Source organism: Chiloscyllium punctatum, chromosome 8 (assembly GCF_047496795.1).
Source record: "Chiloscyllium punctatum isolate Juve2018m chromosome 8, sChiPun1.3, whole genome shotgun sequence".
NCBI lineage: Eukaryota > Metazoa > Chordata > Chondrichthyes > Orectolobiformes > Hemiscylliidae > Chiloscyllium > Chiloscyllium punctatum.
The window spans coordinates 113,050,339-113,073,554 of record NC_092746.1 but is presented as its reverse complement, the minus strand read 5'-3'; the positions used below and the strand labels follow the sequence as shown (position 1 = coordinate 113,073,554).

The window sequence follows — 23,216 nt, the reverse complement described above, 5'->3', positions numbered from 1 at the left end:
TTGGTGACTTGCTGAAATATATCTTTGAGATAGTGTACACGACTGCTACTGAGCTTCAATGATGAAGGAAATGGTTGCTTGTGGATGTGGTGCCAATCAAGCAGGCTGCTTTGTCCTGGATGGTGTTGCCTTTAGTGTTGTTGGAACTGTATCTATCCAGGCAAATGGGGAAGTGTTCCATCACACTCGTGACTTGTACCCTGTAGATGGTGGACAGGCTTTGGGGAGTCAGGAGGCGAGTTACTTAATGCAGTATTCCTAGACTCTGACATGCTCCTGTAGCCACTACATTTACATGACGAGTCCAGTTGAGTTTCTGGTCAATAATAGCCTGCAGGATGTTAATAGTGGTGGATTCAGTAATGGTGACATCATCAAATGTCAAGGGGTGGTGGTTAGATAGTCCCTTATTGAGATGATCATTGCCTGACATTTGTGTGGTGCAAATGTAATTTGTCTCTCATCAGCCTAAGAAGGGCTCATGCCCGAAACATCGATTCTCCTGCTCCTTGGATGCTGCCTGACCTGCTGCGCTTTTCCAGCAACACATTTTCAGCTCTCATCAGCCTAAGCCTGGAGATTGTCTCGATCTTATTGCATTTGAACAGGGACTGCTTCAATATCTGAGAAATGGCAAATACTTCTGAATATTGTGCAATGATCAGCGAACATAACTACTTCTGACCTTATGAATACAAAATGTACTCATTCTGTGTGACTCAGAGGTCCTGTGGTTTTAACTAACAGAGGTTTAACACTGAACCGACTGTTATTAATATCATACCATGATACGTATTTGAGTGCTTTCCTCTGCTAAACATAATTCAGTTAAGAACGTTAACTGGGTACGTATGATCATTTAGTATGCAGAATACAAGTTCCCTCTTTAGATGAATGATAGAGGATTTGAGAAATTTGATATACATTTTCAGGACAGCATCAATATTCTCAATTTCTGATAGAGGTGTTTTGTGCATTAAATGGCGCAAGCTTCAAAATGAGCCTCATTTGTACCTATCAAGAAATATGCTGGATGCCCAGGTTGTCTAGCACTCATGGAGGACAAGTTCCACCATAGGACACACCAGATGGCCTCCTTCTTTAGAGACCGCAATTTCCCTTCCCACGTGGTTAAAGATGCCCTCCAACGCATCTCGTCCACATCCCGCACCTCCGCCCTCAGACCCCACCCCTCCAACCGTAACAAGGACAGAACGCCCCTGGTGCTCACCTTCCACCCTACAAACCTTCGCATCAACCAAATCATCCACCGACATTTCCGCCACCTCCAAAAAGATCCCACCACCAGGGATATATTTCCCTCCCCACCCCTTTCCGCCTTCCGCAAAGACCGTTCCCTCCGTGACTACCTGGTCAGGTCCACACCCCCCTACGACCCACCCTCCCATTCGGGCACTTTCCCCTGCCACCGCAGGAACTGTAAAACCTGTGCCCACACCTCCTCCCTCACCTCTATCCAAGGCCCTAAAGGAGCCTTCCACATCCATCAAAGTTTCACCTGCACATCCACCAATATCATTTGTTGTATCCGTTGCTCCCGATGTGGTCTCCTCTACATTGGGGAGACTGGGCGCCTCCTAGCAGAGCGCTTTAGGGAACATCTCCGAGACACCCGCACCAATCAACCAAACCGCCCCGTGGCCCAACATTTCAACTCCCCCTCCCACTCTGCCGAGGGCATGGAGGTCGTGGGCCTCCTTCACCGCCGCTCCCTCACCACCCGACGCCTGGAGGAATAACGCCTCATCTTCCGCCTCGGAACACTTCAACCCCAGGGCATCAATGTGGACTTCAACAGCTTCCTCATTTCCCCTTCCCCCACCTCATCCTAGTTTCAAACTTCCAACTCAGTTACTGTCTCCTTGACTTGTCCGACCTGCCTATCTTCTTTTCCACCTATCCACTCCACCCTCTCCTCCTTGACCTATCACCTTCATCTCCTCCCCCACTCACCCATTGTACTCCATGCTACTCTCTCCCCACCCCCACCCTCCTCTAGCTTATCTCTCCACGCTTCAGGCTCACTGCCTTTATTCCTGATGAAGGGCTTTTGCCCGAAACGTTGATTTCGCTGCTCGTTGGATGCTGCCTGAACTGCTGTGCTCTTCGAGCACCACTAATCCAGTATTTGATTTTCAGCATCTGCAGTCATTGTTTTTACCTTGTCTAGCACTCATGGCAATCGAGTTATTTCCCCTTTTTAAACATAGTGCAAAATCAAAATACTGTGCGAATACTGGAAATCTGAAATAAAAACTGACAATGCTAGAAACGCTCAGCAGATCAGGATATAACTGTGGAGAAAGAGTTAATGTTTCAGATTAATGACTTTTGATGAAGTCAACAATGAGTGTTAACTCTTCTTCTTTCTCCACAGATGCTGCCAAACCTACAGGATAGGCTTCCCAAGAACATTAATTCACAGGATTCTAAGTATCTGTATTTATTTTTCTCTATGGTAGGAAATTTGCTTCAAAACTTTCTGTATACTTTATAGATCACTTACCATCCTCCTTCCCAGTTATCATTTCAGAGACTGAACCAGTGGAGTTCTTCCTCGACAGTGAACGCTTTGTCTTGTTCTGTCCTGTCCGGTTCCTCTGACGTACCATAAACCCTCCAATTCCTAAAAGTGAGACAAATAGTAAATATACCAATTATTTTTAGTTCAGAGCCATACCAAAAGCTGTATCAAGATGGGATTCTTGAAATGTATACCTGCAGAATGCAATTAAAATCATAAGACATGGAAGCTGAAGTAGGACCATCTGGTTCGAGACTCTCCCACAAGTGGAAGTAACCCCTCTGCATTAACCCTGTCAAGTCTCCTAAGAATTTTATATGTTTCTGTATGTCTTCTAAATTCATTAGCCTAACCCACTCAATTTATCCTCAGAAGATAGTCTACCCATATCTTGTAGAATGTAAGGACTCAGTGAGTCTCTCTCCCATCGCACCCCTCAGGTCATCTCCTCTGCCCTGAAACTCTTCAACTACATCCTGAAGTAGTGCCACTACTGCAGCCATGTTCCCTTCCTCAGCACCTGCCTACGCAAACGACTTATCCCCCATGAACTTTAGGCTATGTTCAGACCATCGCAATTTGGACCTGACCGGGACAACTGCTACCTACAACAGTTCCAAAGCCTCCAGATATGTTTCTCCCTATGGATCCTCAGCTCCACACTCGCAGCCATGTGTCACCACCTACAGTCAGCACTGCCCCACAGTTCAGGGTCTCATTCTCTGACCTACACAGGACCTCTGCTGTTCTTCATCTTCAGAAGGATTCACACCCCCAACTGATACTATCTGATAAACTGGAGAAAAAGAAAGAAACGTAAGAATGCCAAAACCTTTCTCAGTTTTCTCCAAACCCAGGAATCCTCAACCACTCCTGTCCCTTTTCCTCGACCCTCTTTTCAGAGCCAGTTGGATGTCATAATCCATCCGGCTGCTACAATTGCTACCACCGCTGCAAACAATGACATCACTTCTGTCGAAGCCGCTGCCTACATCACTTCTGCATCTCTTTCCACATCCATTTTCCTGCTCCTCAGATACTGCCTGACCTGCTGTGCTTTTTCCACCGCCACACTTTTCAACTCTATCCATATCTGGTACCGGCTTAATGAACTGTCATTGCATCCAATGCCAGTACATCATTCCTTAGATAACAGGCCCAAAACTGTGTACAGTTTTCTAGTCTGACTAGAGTGTTGTATAGTTTTAGCAAAACCTCCCTACTTTTATACTCCTCATCCTTTGAAATAAAGGCCAACATTCCATTTTCCTTCTTGTATTACCCACTGAATTCATAGGCAAACCTTTTGTGATTCATGGGCGAGGTCTCTCAAATCCCACTGCATTGTAGCTTTCCCATTTAAACAATGTTCATGTCCTCTATTCATCTTGTCAAAATGGAAATGCATAACCATTAATTTCCCCATATTACATACTACCTGTCAAGTTTCTGCCCATTTGTTTTGCCTGTCCGTATCTCTCAGCTATAGCACATTGACTGTCCAAGTTAATTGTTAGCTGATGAATTAGATTTTTACATATCGACAGAGCTCACTTTGCCACCTACTCTCCAAGGCTAAAACTTCATTCAATTCTTTCTAAAACAATGCAGCATCTCCAGGTACTTTACAGGAGGCTAGGGAGTGAATGGAAGAAACTTACACAGGAGTAGGAGTGGGGAGAACAGTTAAGAAGGAAGACTAAAGGTCACGTTGAAGACATAGGTTTTCAGAAACTTTTGAAAAACGGTAGAAGAATTTAACAGTATTACAAACAACAAAATGCCATGACTTAAGGAGCCATCGTGATTATGGAATTGAAAATACAACTTAAGATCTGGAGGCTATAACGCATCAAAGGTAATGATTTTTAAAGCCAAGAGACCTTCTTCTGTGCTGCAATGCCTGACTCATGGAGGTTGAGTGAGGAAACAAAAAAAAAATGGAATTTGTTAATCAGAGTATTTCTAATCAATGTGGCTGTAATCAAAAGTCAGTGCTTAAGATGATGAATGGGATGAACTTGGTAGGATTAGAATGAGGCTGGCAAAATTAATTTTCATGGTTGGGAAATTTTAAACCTTGGCAGATACCGTGAGACAACACAAGACCAAATCCTGGATGGTGGTCTCATACTTCTTGGTATTAGTAATGTTCAGTATTCAGACTACCACTTAAAACTGAAGGTATTAACTCATATACTGGGGTTTAATCAGAATATCTCAAATCAATTATTCCTTCTGTCCAGAATATTATTTTCTTTGATAAATTTTCTCCAGTTGTTCCTGAAGGAGCTGAAATTTTGACCATGTATATTTCACAAAGAGAACACACAATAGTTATCTCACTCAAATTCCCATTTGTAGCACAGGATACTAAAAATAAAACATGACAGGTTCTTTAGTTGCAAAGAGTATTACTGAGCTGAGTTCTCGAACATGCACTAATTCATTTTTAACAACGGTCAATACAAATGTGATTTCATCATTGTAGTATCCAAGATCAGGTTAAAAAAAACTTGAATGTAGCCTATGAATGTAGTCTTTATGGCTTAGTTACTCAACAGATAAGTTTGCTGAACTACAAGGATAGTTATTGTACACTTGTATTTACCGCTTGCCAATAAAGAAAACTGGTAAATGTACATAATTGGGAATAGTTGATACACCCATGTGCCATAAAGAATGGAAAAACATGGCAACACCAACACTTGATTATAAATATGTTTTTTAAGAGGCTTTAACAAGGCAAGGAAGGAAGGTTGAGGGACAGAATTCCAGAGGACGCAGACAATGCGCCTGCAGGTAAAACAGACTGCCAGGTGGGAGTGAGCAGTGTTGTCAGAGAATGTTGTTCAGACAAGGAAGGAGGCATTGAAAATGAGGAACAAGGATCTTTAAATTGATTTAGTGGCACACAGGTCAGCACAGCTTCACAAAATGTGATTTCGAATTGTATGTTATGGGGGTTTCAATAAAGGGAAGGTTGCGAATAATGCAGACAAAGTTCTCTTCTCCTCACCTCACTGCCTTACCAAAGTAGTGGAGGTGCTGGTGTTGGACTGGGGCAAATAAAGCCAAAACTCTCACAACACTGGGTTATAGTCCAACAGGATTATTGGAAACCGCAAACTTTCGAAGCCCCCCCCCCCCCCCCCCCACCCGCGGCTCCTTCCTCAGGCAACTAGTGGGAGCGGGGGCTCCGAAAGCTTGTGGTTTCAAATAAACCTGTTGGACTATAATGTGTGATTTGTGACTTTTATCAAAGAGGAGCACAGAAGGTTTAAATGATACTTAATAGATTGGGAAGAATAAGTTGTACTAAAATTCATAATATGAAAATAACATAATTAATAAAAACATTAACGAAACAGGACTAATTCTTATTGCAACATTGTCCCCTTTTCTAACTTACATGAGACCTTATAGTATAATCATAGTCGAAAGGAAACTTCATCTCCCAGCCATCTACAAATGATGCTTTTGCTAACATATTCAATGTCACCCAGTATTTAATCTTCTAATTATTCAATGCTCTGTGGGAATGTTAATCATCTCAATTTAGCACCTCCCCATGGCAGTATGAGATTGTAAAAATACATCTCATTATTTTGCAGTCTTGTGTATTGATGCCCCAGTACACTAAACCACTCCAGAAGTAGCTCTCAAGAGAAAATAGTTAATTGAGGATTATTATCACATTAGCAATATACTTGTTTTGTGGTGCTTAGCAATTTAAACATCATTGCACCTCCAAGTCAAATGAATGCAAGTTTAGTATGACAACAGTAACTTGAAAATAACAACCAATTGAGAAGAAAACAAACTGGGGGAAAGATAGAAGAGAATCTGGAGGGTAATACATTGCAAAAGATTTAGCAAATAATATTATGAAGAAAGAATGAAAGATATGCATGGATGCAGCCTCTCTCCCTACCTCTGGATGTCCAAAGCACTTCACAACAATTGTCAATTTATGCATAACAAAATATAATTCCACCTTTTGTTCTTTCCAATATAATTTGCTGATCCTTTTGTAACATCTGTAAAAGCTTCAACCAATTGAGGAGTATCATACTGAACTCAGCAAATTGAACCTGACAATATCCCAATTGTATTTCAGACTCATGATCAGAACTAGCCACATGCCTTGCCAAGCCATTCCAGCACAGCAACAACAATGGCACACAACCAACATGGAAAATTGTCCAGGTAGATCTCATTCACGAAAAAGAGAGACAAAATCCAATCGTGCCAATCAGCCTGTGGATCAGTTGATACTGATGTTACATGATACTTGCACAGCAATAACATGCTCACTGATCTGCTGTTTAGATTCCACAAAGAACAACCAGCTCTGACTTAATCACAATCTTAGTCAAAACAGGAAAATACTAGAGCTGAACTCAAGTAGTGAGTGAATGTGACAGTGTTTGACATCAAGGCAAGATTTCACCAAGTATATACCAAAGCTGAAGTCAATGGTAATAAGTATGAAAATTCTTCACTCGTTGGAATCATACCTAGCACAAAGGAAGAAGGTCATGATGGTTGGAAGTCAATCATCGAAGTCCAAGGATATCACAGTAGGAGTTTTCTCAGGTAGTACCAAACTAAACACCATTGCTACATGGAGCAGGTCAGAAACTGAAGTCTGGGTAGATTAATTCACTCTTGACCACCCAAAATCTATTCAGTGCACAAGTCAGGCTCCACTTGCCTGGATAGCTGAAGCTACAACAACACTTATCTAACAAAATACCATTCACAACAAAGCAGCTCACTTGATCTAACATGTATTGACTCCCACTGTCGCAGCAAACTGCAGAATATTAAAGGTGCACTGCAGCCACATCAAGGCTCCTTTGGTAGGTACCTCCAAACCCATGACATTATCATGTAGAAGGTCAAGGGCAGTAGATGCATGGGAACACCACCACCTGCAAGCTCCATTCCAAACCAAACCATCTTGACTCAGAAATAAAAATAGAAACTGCTGATGAAACTCAACAGCTCTGGCAGCATCTGTGGGAAGAAAGCAGAGTTTCAAGTCCAATGACTCTTCATCAAACTTGGAACCAGATTGCTGCTCCTTCACGGACACTGAATCTTACAACATCCTTCCTAACAACATGGAGTACATCTACACTAGCAGTTCAAAAAAAAAAGCTTTCTCAGTGGCATTTAGGGATGGACAACATAAGCCAATACTTGCTGTTGTTCACATCCCAACCAAAACAAAAAAAAAATCCTTTGATATTCTCGTCACCTTTAGTTAAAATTCACTTAATTTTCAGCCTTCTAAATTCCTTTTATTTAAAGTATAGCACAGAAATCATTCGACCAATTCCATTATTTTTGCATGACGTTTTATTTCCCTAACCTTGCACCATTGGATTAAATTCTACCAAAAGCACTAAGGTAATGACCAGATAACCTATATTTGTAATGTTGACTGAGAGATAAATATTGGTCAGAATAATATCTTAGCTCTTCTCTGAAATAGTGATAGCATCCTTTACATCTTGTATACTACTCAGGTGGACATCTGTTAAACATGTTTTTGCTCAGATAGTTCAATGAACCCATAGTGTGGCAATGGACCTTTGTGATCAAGGATCTGGAGTGGGACCGGAATAAAACATTTTCTGACTCACAGGCAGCTGTGGGTTCTATTATCTTCAGAAAATTACAGATACAAGTACAGAAAGGAGATATCAAATGAACTTGAAATAAAAGTTGGGTACCATAAATGACAAAGGAGTGGGAGGCAGCTAGAAAGAAAATGAGTAAGAGTAAGAGGAACTGCTGCAAACCACCAACAGATTTCACTGCTGTCTGGCACTTACTGAGTTGCTTTTACACATCAATTAAAACAGAGGGTGATTCATTATTTTCCAGTGTCTGACAAGTATTTTAAGATGTTACAAAAACACTTTGTCTGTACTCAATTTTAAACATTTCCATTATCATTCTACATCAAATATTTATTAAAAATATGATCATGGGTCTCAACTCAAGTTGATCCCAGTGCACAGAAAATAGTCTTTAATCTAGTTTTACTTCAGAGCCTGGTGAATTATGTCTGCTTTAATCAGATTGTTTACCAGGTCTGTATGGTTTCCTTTTTCTCTTCTTTAGGCTGTCAGACCCCTCAGCTCCCTTACAGTCATCATCTGCTGGTTCCCGCTCTGGACTAGTAAGTGTATCAGACTTTGCGTCACAGTCCATTAGGTCAGCTGCTGTAAAGTTAAGATTGAAGGGTTAACTGAAGGTAGAACATTTTCACACAACATAGCATTCAACTGTGTTGAAAATACATTCAGAGATGTTCAGTTAACTATCCCCAAAACAGTGTTCATTTGTCAACTTGTGTCGAAACTCTAGATACAAGCACAAATTAGTCACCTCATGGAAGAAAGCCATCTGCAATAGTGTGCCTAAGAAATCTCTGCTCTGCATAAACCAGGTTAACTTTCAGATTACATTTGTGGTGACCATAACTGCAGAGGGTGCACTCACAAACTAGTCACTCAAAAGTGAGGGCACTGCCAGAATCGCCAGATTGCTGCCTGCATCAAGGATGAGGACCATCCATATCACTGAGCAATTCAAAACTATTTTAACAACAGCAAAACCAATAAAATGCATTATTTTTCAAATGTTTCTCCGATGTACAGTCTTAAAAGTTGAGAGATCTTACACTGCCAGCCAAATATCATTGTTCACTATTGTAGTTTTACATAACCACAATATGGGCGGCACGGTGGCACAGTGGTTAGCACTGCTGCCTCACAGCGCTAGAAACCCGGGTTCAATTCCCGACTCGGGCGACTGACTGTGTGGAGTTTGCACATTCTCCCCGTGTCTGCGTGGGTTTTCTCTGGGTGCTCCGGTTTCCTCCCACAGTCCAAAGACGTGCAGGTCAGGTGAATTGACCAAGCTAAATTGCCCATAGTGTTAGGTAAAGGGGTAAATGTAGGGTAATGGGTGGGTTGCGCTTCGGCGGGTCGGTGTGGACTGGTTGGGCCGAAGGGCCTGTTTCCACACTGTAAGCAATCTAATCTAATCTAATCAAAAAACCAAGCAAGGCATTGGAGAGACAAGGAGTGGTGAGCCAAGCCAAACGCCCAGTGGGGAGCAAGTGAAGCAAGGTAGTGTATAGGGCCGGGAGTGCAAAAATGACAGCAACGAAAGCACATATGCACCTGTCAGCACAGTGGATGCCAATTTCCTGCTCTAGTTGTAAACCGCTAACATCAGTGGCATTGATTACCTGGACTAGTATGGTAGCAGCAGACACACAATAACTTTTACCACTGCTGGTTTGGAATTTGTTAACAGCCCATCAAAAAAATCTTTCCTAGCAAACCCACTGAACCAAATAAGAACAAAGAGTTTAAGGATGGGGAGAAAGGTTGAAATGCACAGGTAGTTGGAGGAAAGTGTGGAGTGAGGAAGAATGAGGGCATGAACTGGTTAAACATGAGGGTAGAAATGTTAAATTTTGAGTGGTAGGGGATTTGGAGACGAACAGAAGTCACTGAGAATAGGGGCAAAGGTCAGAATAAACAGAGTACACTTCATCTATTAGCCCTCAACTCCTTAAATACTATTTCGGCTGCGAGATAGTTCACAATCAATTTAACTTCTTGGAATTTGGGTCTGTTTTAAATAGCTCTGAAGGGATGCTTCCATGCCCCCAGCTTGATCTTTGGTTAAAAAGATATACTTGGCTGAAATTTGATATTGCAGTTGATGTAAAGCACAAATTCGTCCTTATCCAAATGACTAATTTGGGAGAAAAAGGTGGGAGGAGGAGGGTGGAGGTGTAAAAAGAGTAATGGAAGAAGGGACAGGATGCTTGAATTCTTTGCCTGTAGACAGCCTGAAATTTCTGACCTTTGAAAGTGTTGCATTTTATTCAAATTTGTTGAATTATTTTGTCTACGTGTGGTTTATGTGGAAGAAACATGATTGCATGACTGTTAAAGGCAGATGGAACTTTGCAAAGAATAAGATCTCAAAGTCAACAATGTGCTAACGACTATATAATCTATTTTGGGAATGTTGGTTGAGATGTAACTATTGACCAAGGCACCAGGAAACATTATCCTGCTCTTCTTTGCAACAGTGCTCCATAATCTTCTATGTTTACCTTACAGGAGGTTTGATTTTGACTTAGTATTACTTGACCTGTCAGTCTAGACTTGCTTTTAGAGTAGGGGATATTGGGATATAGGTATAAATTTTGAAGTGAAGTCTGAACTATAAGAGAGAATGCAGAGAAGTTTAGATTTTTAAAAAAATGAACTTTCACCTTTCTATGTCATTGTTTAGCCTATTTACTGATTAAGATTTCAAACCACTTGAATATGTTTAAACCACACTGTAGAAATTATTCACATCAATATAGATATACAGTTATCTTGCAAGTAATTTTGTTCTTATAGGATAAGGATTTGTGCAGCAAGTGACCGAGAAACACAAGGAATATGTGAAAATAGCTCCCTCCAGACGATACCAAGATATTGCTGCTTTTCAACTTCATACTGTACTGATTTTAGAAATTATGGTAATGTTTGGACCAAATCTTGAATTTAATAGTTTGATAACTGCACAGAGTCTCAAAACCAGTTTATTAGTTAAAAATTCACAACAAATTGGATTCAACTTGCATGGACCTAATTTTATTTAGCCAAATTGATTGCATTTAAATTGATTATGGTTTATCCGTCATTATAGTTCTAACTCTAAAACTTACACACGATGGAAGAATAGATTTACTTAAGCTTCAAAATGTAGATATTGAAGTTCAGAGTACAAGCAGTGTTCAGGTGAAATTCAATTTTAAAAAGCTGTGTTATGGGCAACGCTACTGACAGATGCAGTAACGCACACACAGAAACACAGCTTTGCAATGTGATGGTGTCCAACTCTTAATTTAATTCAGATTTGCTTTAAATGAAAGTTTTTCAGCAGAACAGTATACATTAGTCCCAAGTCCAACAACACATAGAATGTGCAATGCATTTACAACGGATAACTGAAAGACTGGCTTAAATAAGCCTGTTCACATTCGCCTGTCTTCAAGATTGGGAAAGTTCCTACTGAGTGAAACTTTACTTCTCTGAATTATAATGTTTGTACTGTCTATTATTATAAAAGAACATGGAAATCCTTTTCTCCTTGATCATGAGATTGGCTGTTTTGGCAGCGAAGCACAATGTTCTGCCCAGAAGGAACTGTGTCTGAATGTGTTTGAGTTGTGCTTTAGATGTATCTGTACATGTGGAGATGGATTACATCAGCTACTTTTAATGGCAGTGGCCTATCGACTGCACTAGCAGCCCATTCCGTATTGATAAATTTAAGTAGATGGCAGATTTAAATTAGAATATCTACAGTTTTCTATTGGACATTAAAAATAAACAAGGATGTAACGTGAAATAGTAAAAATTGCAAAAACTGGAAGTAAAACAGCAGTGGACAAAATACTGGCTAACAAAAAAGTAAGAGAAAACTGGATGAAGCAGGATTGAAGTTAAATGGCCAATGAGTTGATGAAGCTGCAGTTGTTGGCACAACAGAAACCCAAATTAATGCACACGAAAAAGGCTCTGTTGCAAAGAAAACAGGTACAGTTAGTAAGTTTGCAGATGACACCAAAATTGGAGGTGTAATGGACAGCGAAGAGGGTTACCTCAGATTACAACAGGATCTGGACCAGATGGGCCAATGGACTGAGAAGTGGCAGATGGAGTTTAATTCAGATAAATGTGAGGTTCTGCATTTTGGGAAAGCAAATCTTAGCAGGACTTATACACTTAATGGTAAGGTCCTGGGGAGTGTTGCTGAACAAAGAGACCTTGGTGTGCAGGTTAGATTAGATTAGATTACTTACAGTGTGGAAACAGGCCCTTCGGCCCAACAAGTCGACACCAATCCTCCGAAGAACAACTCACCCATACCCATTCCCCGACATTTACCGCTTCACCAAACACTACAGACAATTAGCATGGCCAATTCACCTAACCTGCACATTTTTGGACTGTGGGAGGAAACCCATGCAGACACGGGGAGAATGTGCAAACTCCACACAGACAGTTGCCCGAGGCGGGAATTGAACCCGGGTCTCTGGTGCTGTGAGGCAGCAGTGCTAACCACTTTCAAGGTTCATAGCTCCTTGAAAGTGGAGTCGCAGGTAGATAGGATAGTGAAGGCGGCGTTTGGTATGCTTTCCTTTATTGGTCAGAGTATTGAGTACAGGAGTTGGGAGGTTATGTTGCAGCTGTACAGGACATTGGTTAGGCCACTGTTGGAATACTGCGCGCAATTCTGGTCTCCTTCCTATCGGAAAGATGTTGTGAAACTTGAAAGGGTTCAGAAAAGATTTACAAGGATGTTGCCAGGGTTGGAGGATTTGAGCTATAGGGAGATGCTAAACAGGCTGGGGCTGTTTTCCCTGGAGCGTTGGAGGCTGAGGGGTGACCTTATAGAGGTTGACAAAATTATGAGGGGCATGGACAGGGTAAACAAGCAAAGCCCTTTTCCCTGGGGTTGGGGAGTCCAGAACTAGAAGGCATAGGTTTAGGGTCAGAGGGGAAAGATATAAAAGAGACCTAAGGGGCAACTTTTCACACAGAGGGTGGTACGTGTATGGAGTGAGCTGCCAGAGGATGTGGTGGAGGCTGGTACAATGACAACATTGAAGAGGCATTTGGATGGATATATGAATAGGAAGGGTTTGGAGGGATATGGGCCGGGTGCTGGCAGGTGGGATTAGATTGGGTTGGGATATCTGGTCGGCATGGACGGGTTGGACCAAAGGGTCTGTTTCCATGCAATACATCTCTATGACTCTAAAACATCTTACTTAAGAACAATAAAGTGTCCAAATTATTGGATAAAGTAGAATGAGTCCACTGATCAGAAATTAAACCAGAGAGTTCAATGACTTATATCAACTCTAAAATGCACCCCATTTTCAGGATAATTCACATTCATTGGGAACTTTCTCTGGATACAGTGAGACCCGTGTGCTTGGGAATTTATTTTTCATTCATTGCTGTTCTCAAATTGAGGCCAGTTCTGCCACAGTTCTGATCCACATTAAAATCTGAAATCTCACCTAAAGAAGCCACATACTTATTTGCAGGGTGACAGAAAAAAATCGGAAAGAGGAGCATGCGGAAGAAGGGAGCAAAAAAGAAAAGCAAGAGAAACAAAATGTAATTTCAAACATGGAGAAGATAGCTTGCTTAGGAAAACAAATCTTGATGACAAACGTAGCAAACATAAAAAAAGCAATTAAATGTTACTGAAATTGAGCAATCTGATTCTGTGTGAAGTATTAGACAAAAGCTCTTATTCCGAGAAGGCATAGGTATCCCAGCTGAGGACCTGAGTGACAGAACAAATGTTAGCCAAATCTATGTTGGGAGTGGCTAAGAGTGGAATAACATTTCTTTTTCGTCGATTTAGTCTCTTCTCTTAAATGTATTACTTGAATGCTTATGAAACATAATAAAATGCAGCATCAATTAGGCTGCTACCAACAAAGAGAGACAAATGGTAATTTTCCTTGATTGAAGTTTCTGCAATGAGGATTAAATAATTATACACAGAAGTGGAAGAGCTAAAGTCATGATGGTGCAATAAAGCACAAGTACGATTTCAAGACACTTGTCAGATAATTTATTACTTAACCCACATATGGTATTACCACAAATGTTTTAAAGCATTTTCTCCACTGAGTGATCTTATTTAGGCAAGCATACATAGTGCATACAATATTGAGCCAACAAATCTTTTTCCATGATTATTAAGGGGATCAAACATAATATTGTACCTCTGCTTTCATCCAGATCTCCATCCATATCTCTAGATTGTTCAGACTGAGGATCAGGTGGAGTTTGCAAAACAGCAACACTGTTCTGGTTGATGATTTTTAACTTCAACTTTGGCTTGGGTCGCTTTCGACGTGGTGGAGCGACACTGAGACTTTGGAGCTGTGACATACCAGTTTCAGTCAGACAGACACCATCCCGTGTATATGTCCTCGTCAGTTCTGTTTCGAAGAACCAGTCTTCAGTCAGTTTAACTCAAGAAATGGTTAGTAGCAATGGATACTGCAAAGGCTGTGGGCCCTGACAACATCCTGGCAAGTGTACTGAAAACCTGCGCGCTGGAACCTGTCACACCCTTAACCCATCTGCTCCAGGACAGCTACACAATGGTATCTATGTGAAAATGTTATGTGCTTAAACAGAAAATGCAGGACAAATCCAAACGAGCTAATTACCATCAATCGACTCTCAGTCATTAGTATAATAATGAAAGAAAGCATTCACAGTGTTATCAATCAGCACTTGCTCAGCAATAACCTGCTCACTGAGGTCCTACCATAGCCACTCAGCTCCTCATTTCGTTACAGCCGTGGTTCAAATACAGACAAAAGAACTGAATTTTAGAGGGGAAATGTATGGGATTGTCCTTGATATCAAGGCTACATTTGACTAAACGTCGCATCAAGGAGACTCAGCAAAACTGTAGTCAATGGGAAGTGGGGAGTGGTGGGGGATAGAGCGGAAAAAGGCAAGGGGCGGACAAAGGGAAGGGATGGAACAAGGGAAGAAAAGGGCTGGAATTATACCATGGAGAAGGTAAGGACTGTAAATGCTGGAGATCAGAGTCAAAAGTGATAGTGATAGGCTGGAGGGAAGGGTGGAGTGGATAGGTGGGAAGGAAGATGGACAGGTTGGACAGTTTAAGAGGGTGGTGCTCAGTTAGAGGGTTGGATCTGGGATGAGATGGGGAGGGGGAGAAAACTGGTGAGATCGACGTTGATGTGTTGGAGGGTTCCAAGGCGTAAATTGAGGTTTTCTTCATCCAGGTGGCAGGTGGTTTAGATTTGATGATGGTGGCGGCCCAGGTCTTGCATATCTTTGGAGGGGTGGGAGGGGAAGTAGGAGGGCCAGGGGTAAGACCAGGATGTTAATATTGGGATATTCTACCATGCAATGACAGTAAATGTGAACCGTCCACTCCGTCAAGGACATGCAAGTCCTGGGCCTCCACCACCGCCCTCTTGAACTGTCCAACCTGTCCATCTTCCTTCCCACTTGTCGGTGCCACCCCTCCGACCTGTCACGATCATTACCCCAGGTGCATCTACACATAACCTTCTCAACTATTTCCCCTCCAGCCCCACCACCATACTCCTATTTATCTCTCAGCTGCTCCCGCCCCCACAACCACATTCCTAATGAAGAGCTTAAGCCCAAAACGTCAATTCTTCTATTTCTCAGATGCTGCCTGACCTGTTGTGCTTTTTCAACACCACACTCAGGACATGGTTAGGAACATGGGACTGGGATAACATAGCAATTACAGAAACATAGCACAGGGATGGGCAGGACTGGCAGCTTATTGTTGCAGGATACAAATGCTACAGGAAGGATAGAAAGGGAGGTGGGGGTGGGGGGAGTGGTGTTTTTGATAAGGGATAGCATTACAGCTGTGCTGAGGGAGGATATCCCTGGAAATACATCCAGGGAAGTTATTTGGGTGGAACTAAGAAATAAGAAAGGGATGATCACCTTATTGGAATTGTACTATAGACCTCCTAATAGTCAGAGGGAAATGAGAAACAAACTTGTCAAGGAGATCTCAGCTATCTGTAAAATATAATAATGCGATTACGGTAGGGGATTTTAACTTTCCAAACATAGACTGGGACTGCCATAATGTTAAGGGTTTAGATGGAGAGGAATTTGTTAAGTGTACACTAGACAATTTTCTGATTCAGTATGTGGATGTACCTACTAGAGAAGGTGCAAAACTTGACCTACTCTTGGGAAATAAGGCAGGGCAGGTGACTGAGGTGTTAGTGGGGGAGCACTTTGGGGCCAGCGACCATAATTCTATTAGATTTTCAATAGTGATGGAAAAGGATACACCAGATCTAAAAGATGAAGTTCTAAACTGGGGAAAGGCCAATTTTGACAGTATTAGGCAAGAACTTTCAACAGCTGATTGGGTGCAGATGTTTGCAGGCAAAGGAACAGCTGGAACATGGGAAGCCTTCAGAAATGTGATAATGAGAATCTAGAGAAAGTATATTCCTGTCAGGGTGAAAGGAAACGCTGGTAGGTATAGGGAATGCTGGATGACTAAAGAAATTGAGGGCTTGGTTAAGAAAAAGAAGGAAGCATATGTAAGGTATAGACAGAATAGATCGAGTGAATCCTTAGAACAGTATAAAGGAAGTAGGAGTATACTTAAGAGGGAAATCAGGAGGTCAAAAAGAGACATGAAGTAGCTTTGGCAAATAGAATTGAGGAGAATCCAAAAGGGTTTTTACAAACATATTAAGGACAAAAGGATAACTAAGGAGAGAATCGGGCCCCTCAAACATCAGCAAGGCAGCCTTTGTGTGGAGCCGCAGAAAATGGGGGAGATACTAAACGAGTATTTTGCATCAGTATTTACTGTGGAAAAGGACATGGAAGATATAAACTGTAGGGAAATAGAAGTTGACATCTTGCAAAATGTCCATATTCCAGAGAAGGAATTGCTGGATGTCTTGAAATGCATAAAGGTGGATAAAACCCCAGCACCTGATCAGGTGTACCCTAGGACTCTGTGGGAAGCTAGAGAAGTGATTGCTGGGCCTCTTGATGAGATATTTATATCATCGATAGTCACAGGTGAGGTGCCGAAAGACTGGAGGTTGGCTAACGTGGTGCCACTGTTTAATAAGGGTAGTAAAGACAAGTCGGCGAACTATAGACCAGTGAGCCTGACGTTCGGTGGTGGGCAGGTTGTTGGAGGAAATCCTGAGGGACAGGATGTACATGCATTTGGAAAGGCAAGGACTGATTAGGGATAGTCAACATGGCTTTGTGCATGGGAAATCATGTCTCACAAACTTGACTGAGTGTTTTGAAGAAGTAACAAAGGATTGATGAGGGCAGATCAGTAGATGTGATCTGTATGAACTTCAGTAAGGTGTTTGACAAGGTTCCCCAAGGGAGACTGATTAACAAGGTTAGATCTCATGGAATACAGGGAGAACTAGCCATTTGGATACAGAACTGGCTGAAAGGGAGAAGACAATGGGTGGTGGTGGGGGATTGTTTTTCAGACTGGAGGCCTGTGACCAATGGAGTGCCACAACGATTGGTGCTGGGCCCTTTACATAAATGATTTGGATGCGAGCAGAAGAGGTGCAGTTAATAAGTTTGCAGATAACACCAAAATTAGAGGTGTAGTGGATAGCGAAGAAGGTTATCTCAGATTAGAACAGGATCTTGAACAGATGGGCCAATGGGCAGAAAAGTGGCAGATGGAGTTTAATTTAGATAAATGCGAGGTGCTGCATTTTGGGAAAGCAAATCTTAGCAGGACTTATACACCTAATGGTAAGGTCCTAGAGAGAGTTGCTGAACAAAGAGACCTTCGAGTGCAGGTTCATAGCTCCTTGAAAGTGGAGTCGCAGGTAGATAGGATAGTGAAGGCGGCGTTCGGTATGCTCTTTTTTTTATTGGTCAGGGTACTGAGTACAGGAGTTGGGAGGTCATGTTGCAGCTGTACAGGACATTGGTTAGGCCACTGTTGGAAGATTGCAGTCAATTCTGGTCTCCTCCCTATCAGAAAGATGTTGTGAAACTTGAAAGGGTTCAGTAAAGGTTTACAAGGATGTTGCCAGGGTGGCAGGATTTGAGCTATAGGGAGAGGCTGAACAGGCTGGGGCTGTTTGCCCTGGAGCGTCAGAGGCTGAGGGGTGACCTTATAGAGGTTTACAAAATTATGAGGGGCATGGATGGGATAAATAGGCAGAGTCTTTTTCCTGGGGTGTGGGAGTCCAGAACTGGAGGGCATAGGTTTCGGGTCAGAGGGGAAAGATATAAAAGAGACCTAAGGGGCAACTTTTTCACACAGAGGGTGGTACTTGTATGGAATGAGCTGCCAGAGGATGTGGCGGAGGCTGGTAAAATTGCAACATTTAAGATGCATTTGGATGGGTATATGAATAGGAAGAGTTTGGAGGGATATGGGCCGGGTGCTGACAGGCGGGACTAGATTGGGTTGGGATATCTGGTCGGCATGGACGGGTTGGACCGAAGGTTTCCATGCTGTACATCTCTATGATTCTAACTGGCACCATATTCACAAACATTCACACACTCCACCACTGACGCTTAGTAAATGCTGTGTGAACCACTCAAGATGGACTGCAGAAATTTATCAAGGTTCCTTAGAAATCACCTCACAAATACACTACCATTACCATCCAGAAGGGAACAGCAGATACACAGGAACATCACCTCCTGTAAAGTTCCTGTCCAAACCACTCACCATTCTGACTTTGAAATAAATTGTTATTTCTTCACTGACACTTGGTCAAAATCCTGGAATTTCCTCCCTAAGGGCATGGGGGAGTCTACCACAGCACATGGACAGCAGCGGGAGGAGGAGGCAGGTCACCACTACTTTTTCAAGGGCAACTTAAATCGACAATAAATACTAGTCTAATCAACTAAGTCCACACCCTATGAACAAATAAACCACCCAAGATGGTCGATATAAAAGGCAGCTCTTGCTGATGTCAACTAAAAATGAACGGTAGCTTTGATAGAACACTGCCATTACCAAGTGCCAGCCAACACCCACATCACTGCATTCTGTTTTGACAAAGCACTATGTATCGTTGATATCTATTGAATGAAGCACACGAGCACTGCCCTGACAGGAAGTTTCAAAATTAGAAGGAAAGTACAGATCAAAGATTTGGAGACCAAATCTGGCAACTTACCCGGTTCTTTAGTCTTTACAATAAATTGAGGTGATACCAAAGATAACTCCGTCTCTTCTGAGGTAGTCACTGAGGCAAAAGAAATTAGAAACCTGTTAGCATACCTGAAACTTCAGCAGTTAAACTGTTTAAATTTAACTGCAATCACCAGATATCTGTTAAACACAACCACATTTTTGTTTAAAAAGACTGAATTCATCCAAGTTTCAGGTTGCCAATTTAAGGCTTATTTAAAAAAAACAGATTGAGCAAATTGGCTACTACCTGGAGTTGTCATTGCATATTGCCTACATGTGAAACAGTCGTAGCCATTATCTGCTGCAGTTTCCACTTCATTTTCTGTGTTCAGGTTCTGGCATATAGCATGAATCCACCTGGGAAAATACATATACTTACGAATTATATATTGAAATAAGCATTGTATTAGACATTGAAATTGTACACCATGCATCAATATGTAAATATCCAAAGGGATGCACAGAGGAAGAGACGGACACAAGCCATCTCCTTAGATTTGATTCACTATTTCTGCCACAATTTGACTCATTAGTTTGCTTATCTGGTCGTTTGCATATCTAGCAGAAATAGTAGTTGAACTCTTGTCACGGTTACATAGGATTTAGAGCACAATTTCGCCAGTGATCTTTGTTGATGTTCCACTCAAGCCTACAGTAGTTCTTCTAAAATGCAATGGTTGCGTTCTTGTGCAACCCTGTGTTACAGAAAAATCGCACTTTAGAAACTGCGCTTGAAGTGTTGGTGATTAGATTAGATTAGATTCCCTACAGTGTGGAAACAGACCCTTCAGCCCAACAAATCCACACTGACCCTCCAAAGAGCAACCCACCCAGACCCATCTCTCTCTGACTAATGCACCTAACACGATGGAGGAAACTGGTGCACCCGGAGGAAACCCATGCAGATATGGGGAGAACATCCAGTCTCCACATAGACAGTTGCTTGAGGCTGGAATCGAACCTGGGTCCCTGGCAGTATGAGGCTGCAGTGATAACCACTGAGTCACCGTGATGTAATCGTGTTACTGCCAACACGTTTTCAAAGTTCACACATTAGAAACGGTATCCTTAGTTTGTTAATCGCGCTATAGTGAATTTGTGTTAATGAAATGCGTGTTATAGCAGACCAACCTGTACGTCCATCTTTCTTCTCACTGTATGAACATAGAACATAGAACAATACAGCACAGAACAGGCCCTTCGGCCCACGATGTTGTGCCGAACTTCTAACCTAGATTAAGCACCCATCCATGTACCTATCCAAATGCCGCTTAAAGGTCGCCAATGATTCTGACTCTACCACTCCCACGGGCAGCGCATTCCATGCCCCCACTACTCTCTGGGTAAAGAACCCACCCCTGACATCTCCCCTATACCTTCCACCCTTCACCTTAAATTTATATCCCCTTATAACACTCTGTTGTACCCGGGGAAAAAGTTTCTGACTGTCTATTCTATCTATTTCTCTGATCATCTTATAAACCTCTATCAAGTCACCCCTCATCCTTCGCCGTTCCAACGAGAAAAGGCCGAGAACTCTCAACCTATCCTCGTACGACCTACTCTCCATTCCAGGCAACATCCTGGTAAATCTTCTCTGCACCCTCTCCAAAGCTTCCACATCTTTCCTAAAGTGAAGCGACCAGAACTGCACGCAGTACTCCAACTGTGGCCTAACCAAAGTCCTGTACAGCTGCAACATCACTTCACGACTCTTGAATTCAATCCCTCTGCTAATGAACGATAATACTCCATAGGCCTTCTTACAAACTCTATCCACCTGAGTGGCAACCTTCAAAGATCTATGTACATAGACCCCAAGATCCCTCTGTTCCTCCACCTGACTAAGAACCCTACCATTAACCCTGTATTCCGCATTCTTATTTGTTCTTCCAAAATGGACAACCTCACACTTGGCAGGGTTGAACTCCATCTGCCACTCCTCAGCCCAGCTCTGCATCATATCTAAGTCCCTCTGCAGCCAACAACAGCCCTCCTCACTATCCACAACTCCACCTATCTTCGTATCATCTGCAAATTTACTGACCCACCCTTCGACTCCCTCATCTAAGTCATTGATAAAAATTACAAACAGCAGAGGACCCAGAACTGAACCCTGCGGAACTCCACTTGGAACTGGGCTCCAGGCTGAATATTTACCATCTACCACCACTCTCTGCCTTCGACCGGTTAGCCAGTTTTCTATCCAATTGGCCAAATTTCCCTCTATCCCATGCCTCCTGACTTTCCGCATAAGCCTACCATGGGGAACCTTATCAAATGCCTTACTAAAATCCATGTATACTACATCCACTGCTCTACCCTCATCCACATGCTTGGTCACCTCCTCGAAGAATTCAATAAGACTTGTAAGGCAAGACCTACCCTTCACAAATCCGTGCTGGCTGTCCCTAATCAAGCAGTGTCTTTCCAGATACTCGTAAATCCTATCCCTCAGTACCCTTTCCATTACTTTGCCTACCACAGAAGTAAGACTAACTGACCTGTAATTCCCGGGGTTATCCCTATTCCCTTTTTTGAACAGGGGCACAACATTCGCTACTCTCCAGTCCCCTGGTACCACCCCCGTTGCCAGTGAAGACGAGAAGATCATTGCCAACGGTACTGCAATTTCCTCTCTTGCTTCCCACATAATCCTAGGATATATCCCGTCAGGCCCAGGGGACTTGTCTATCCTCAAGTTGTTCAAAATGTCCAACACATCTTCCTTCCTAACAGGTATCTCTTCTAGCTTAACAGTCCGTTTCACACTCTCCTCTTCAACAATACGGTCCCTCTCGTTCGTAAATACTGAAGAGAAGTACTTGTTCAAGACCTCTCCTATCTCTTCCGACTCAATACACAGTCTCCCACTACTGTCCTTGATCGGACCTACCCTCGTTCTCGTCATTCTCAGGTTTCTCACATACGCATAAAATGCCTTGGGGTTATCCTTGATTCTATCCGCCAAGGATTTTTCATGCCCTCTCTTAGCTCTCCTAATCCCTTTCTTCAGGTCCCTTCTGGCTATCCTGTATCCCTCCACTGCTCTGTCTGAATCCTGTTTCCTCAACCTTATGTAAGCCTCCTTCTTCCTCTTTACTAGACATTCAACCTCCCTCGTCAACCAAGGCTCCCTCACACGACCATTTCTTTCCTGCCTGATAGGTACATACATATCAAGGACACGTCGTATCTGCTCCTTGAAAAAGTTCCACATTTCCTCCACATCCTTCCCTGACAGCCTATGCTCCCAACGTATGCTCCTCAAATCCTGTCTTACAGCATCGTAATTTCACTTCCCCCAATTGCAAAATCTACCTTGTTGTGCGCACCTATCTCTCTCCATAACCAAGGTGAAAGTCACAGAATTGTGGTCGCCATCACCAAAATGTTCACCCACTAACAAGCCCACCACTTGTCCCGGTTCATTACCGAGTACCAAATCCAATATGGCCTCCCCTCTGGTTGGACACTCGACATACTGCGTTAGAAAAGCTTCCTGGACACACTGCACAAACACCGCCCCATCCAATCTACTTGATCGAAAGAGCTTCCGATCAATATTTGGGAAGTTGAAGTCGCCCATGACTACGACCCTGTGGCTTCTGCACCTTTCCAAAATCTGTTTCCCAATCTGTTTCTCCACATCTCTGCTGCTATTGGGGGGCCTATAATAAACACCCAACAAGGTGACTGCACCTTTCCTATTTCTGACTTCAGCCCATACTACCTCCAGAGGCAGATCCCCCTCAAACTTCCTTTCTGCAGCCGTTATACCATTTCTAATTAGCAATGCCACCCCCTCTCCTTTTTTACCACCCTCCCTAATCTTATG

The 23,216-nt window shown here is 42.5% G+C and overlaps 1 protein-coding gene across 9 annotated transcripts in view; it reads right to left on the bottom strand.

Moving 5' to 3' along the window:
- kmt2ca (lysine (K)-specific methyltransferase 2Ca) overlaps nt 1-23,216 on the bottom strand; it is a 506,051-nt gene that overhangs the window by 130,171 nt on the left and 352,664 nt on the right. For all 9 annotated transcript variants that reach the window (XR_011961410.1, XM_072576253.1, XM_072576251.1 and 6 more), the window contains 5 exons: nt 19,626-19,735; nt 19,362-19,430; nt 14,394-14,612; nt 8,650-8,784; nt 2,528-2,647 (listed from right to left, as the gene is read on the bottom strand). Coding sequence is in view for 8 of the 9 variants with exons in the window: in XM_072576253.1 (XP_072432354.1) it covers nt 2,528-2,647; nt 8,650-8,784; nt 14,394-14,612; nt 19,362-19,430; nt 19,626-19,735 (653 nt within the window). In the remaining variant the exon portion in view is untranslated. The remainder of the gene's footprint in view (nt 1-2,527; nt 2,648-8,649; nt 8,785-14,393; nt 14,613-19,361; nt 19,431-19,625; nt 19,736-23,216) is intronic.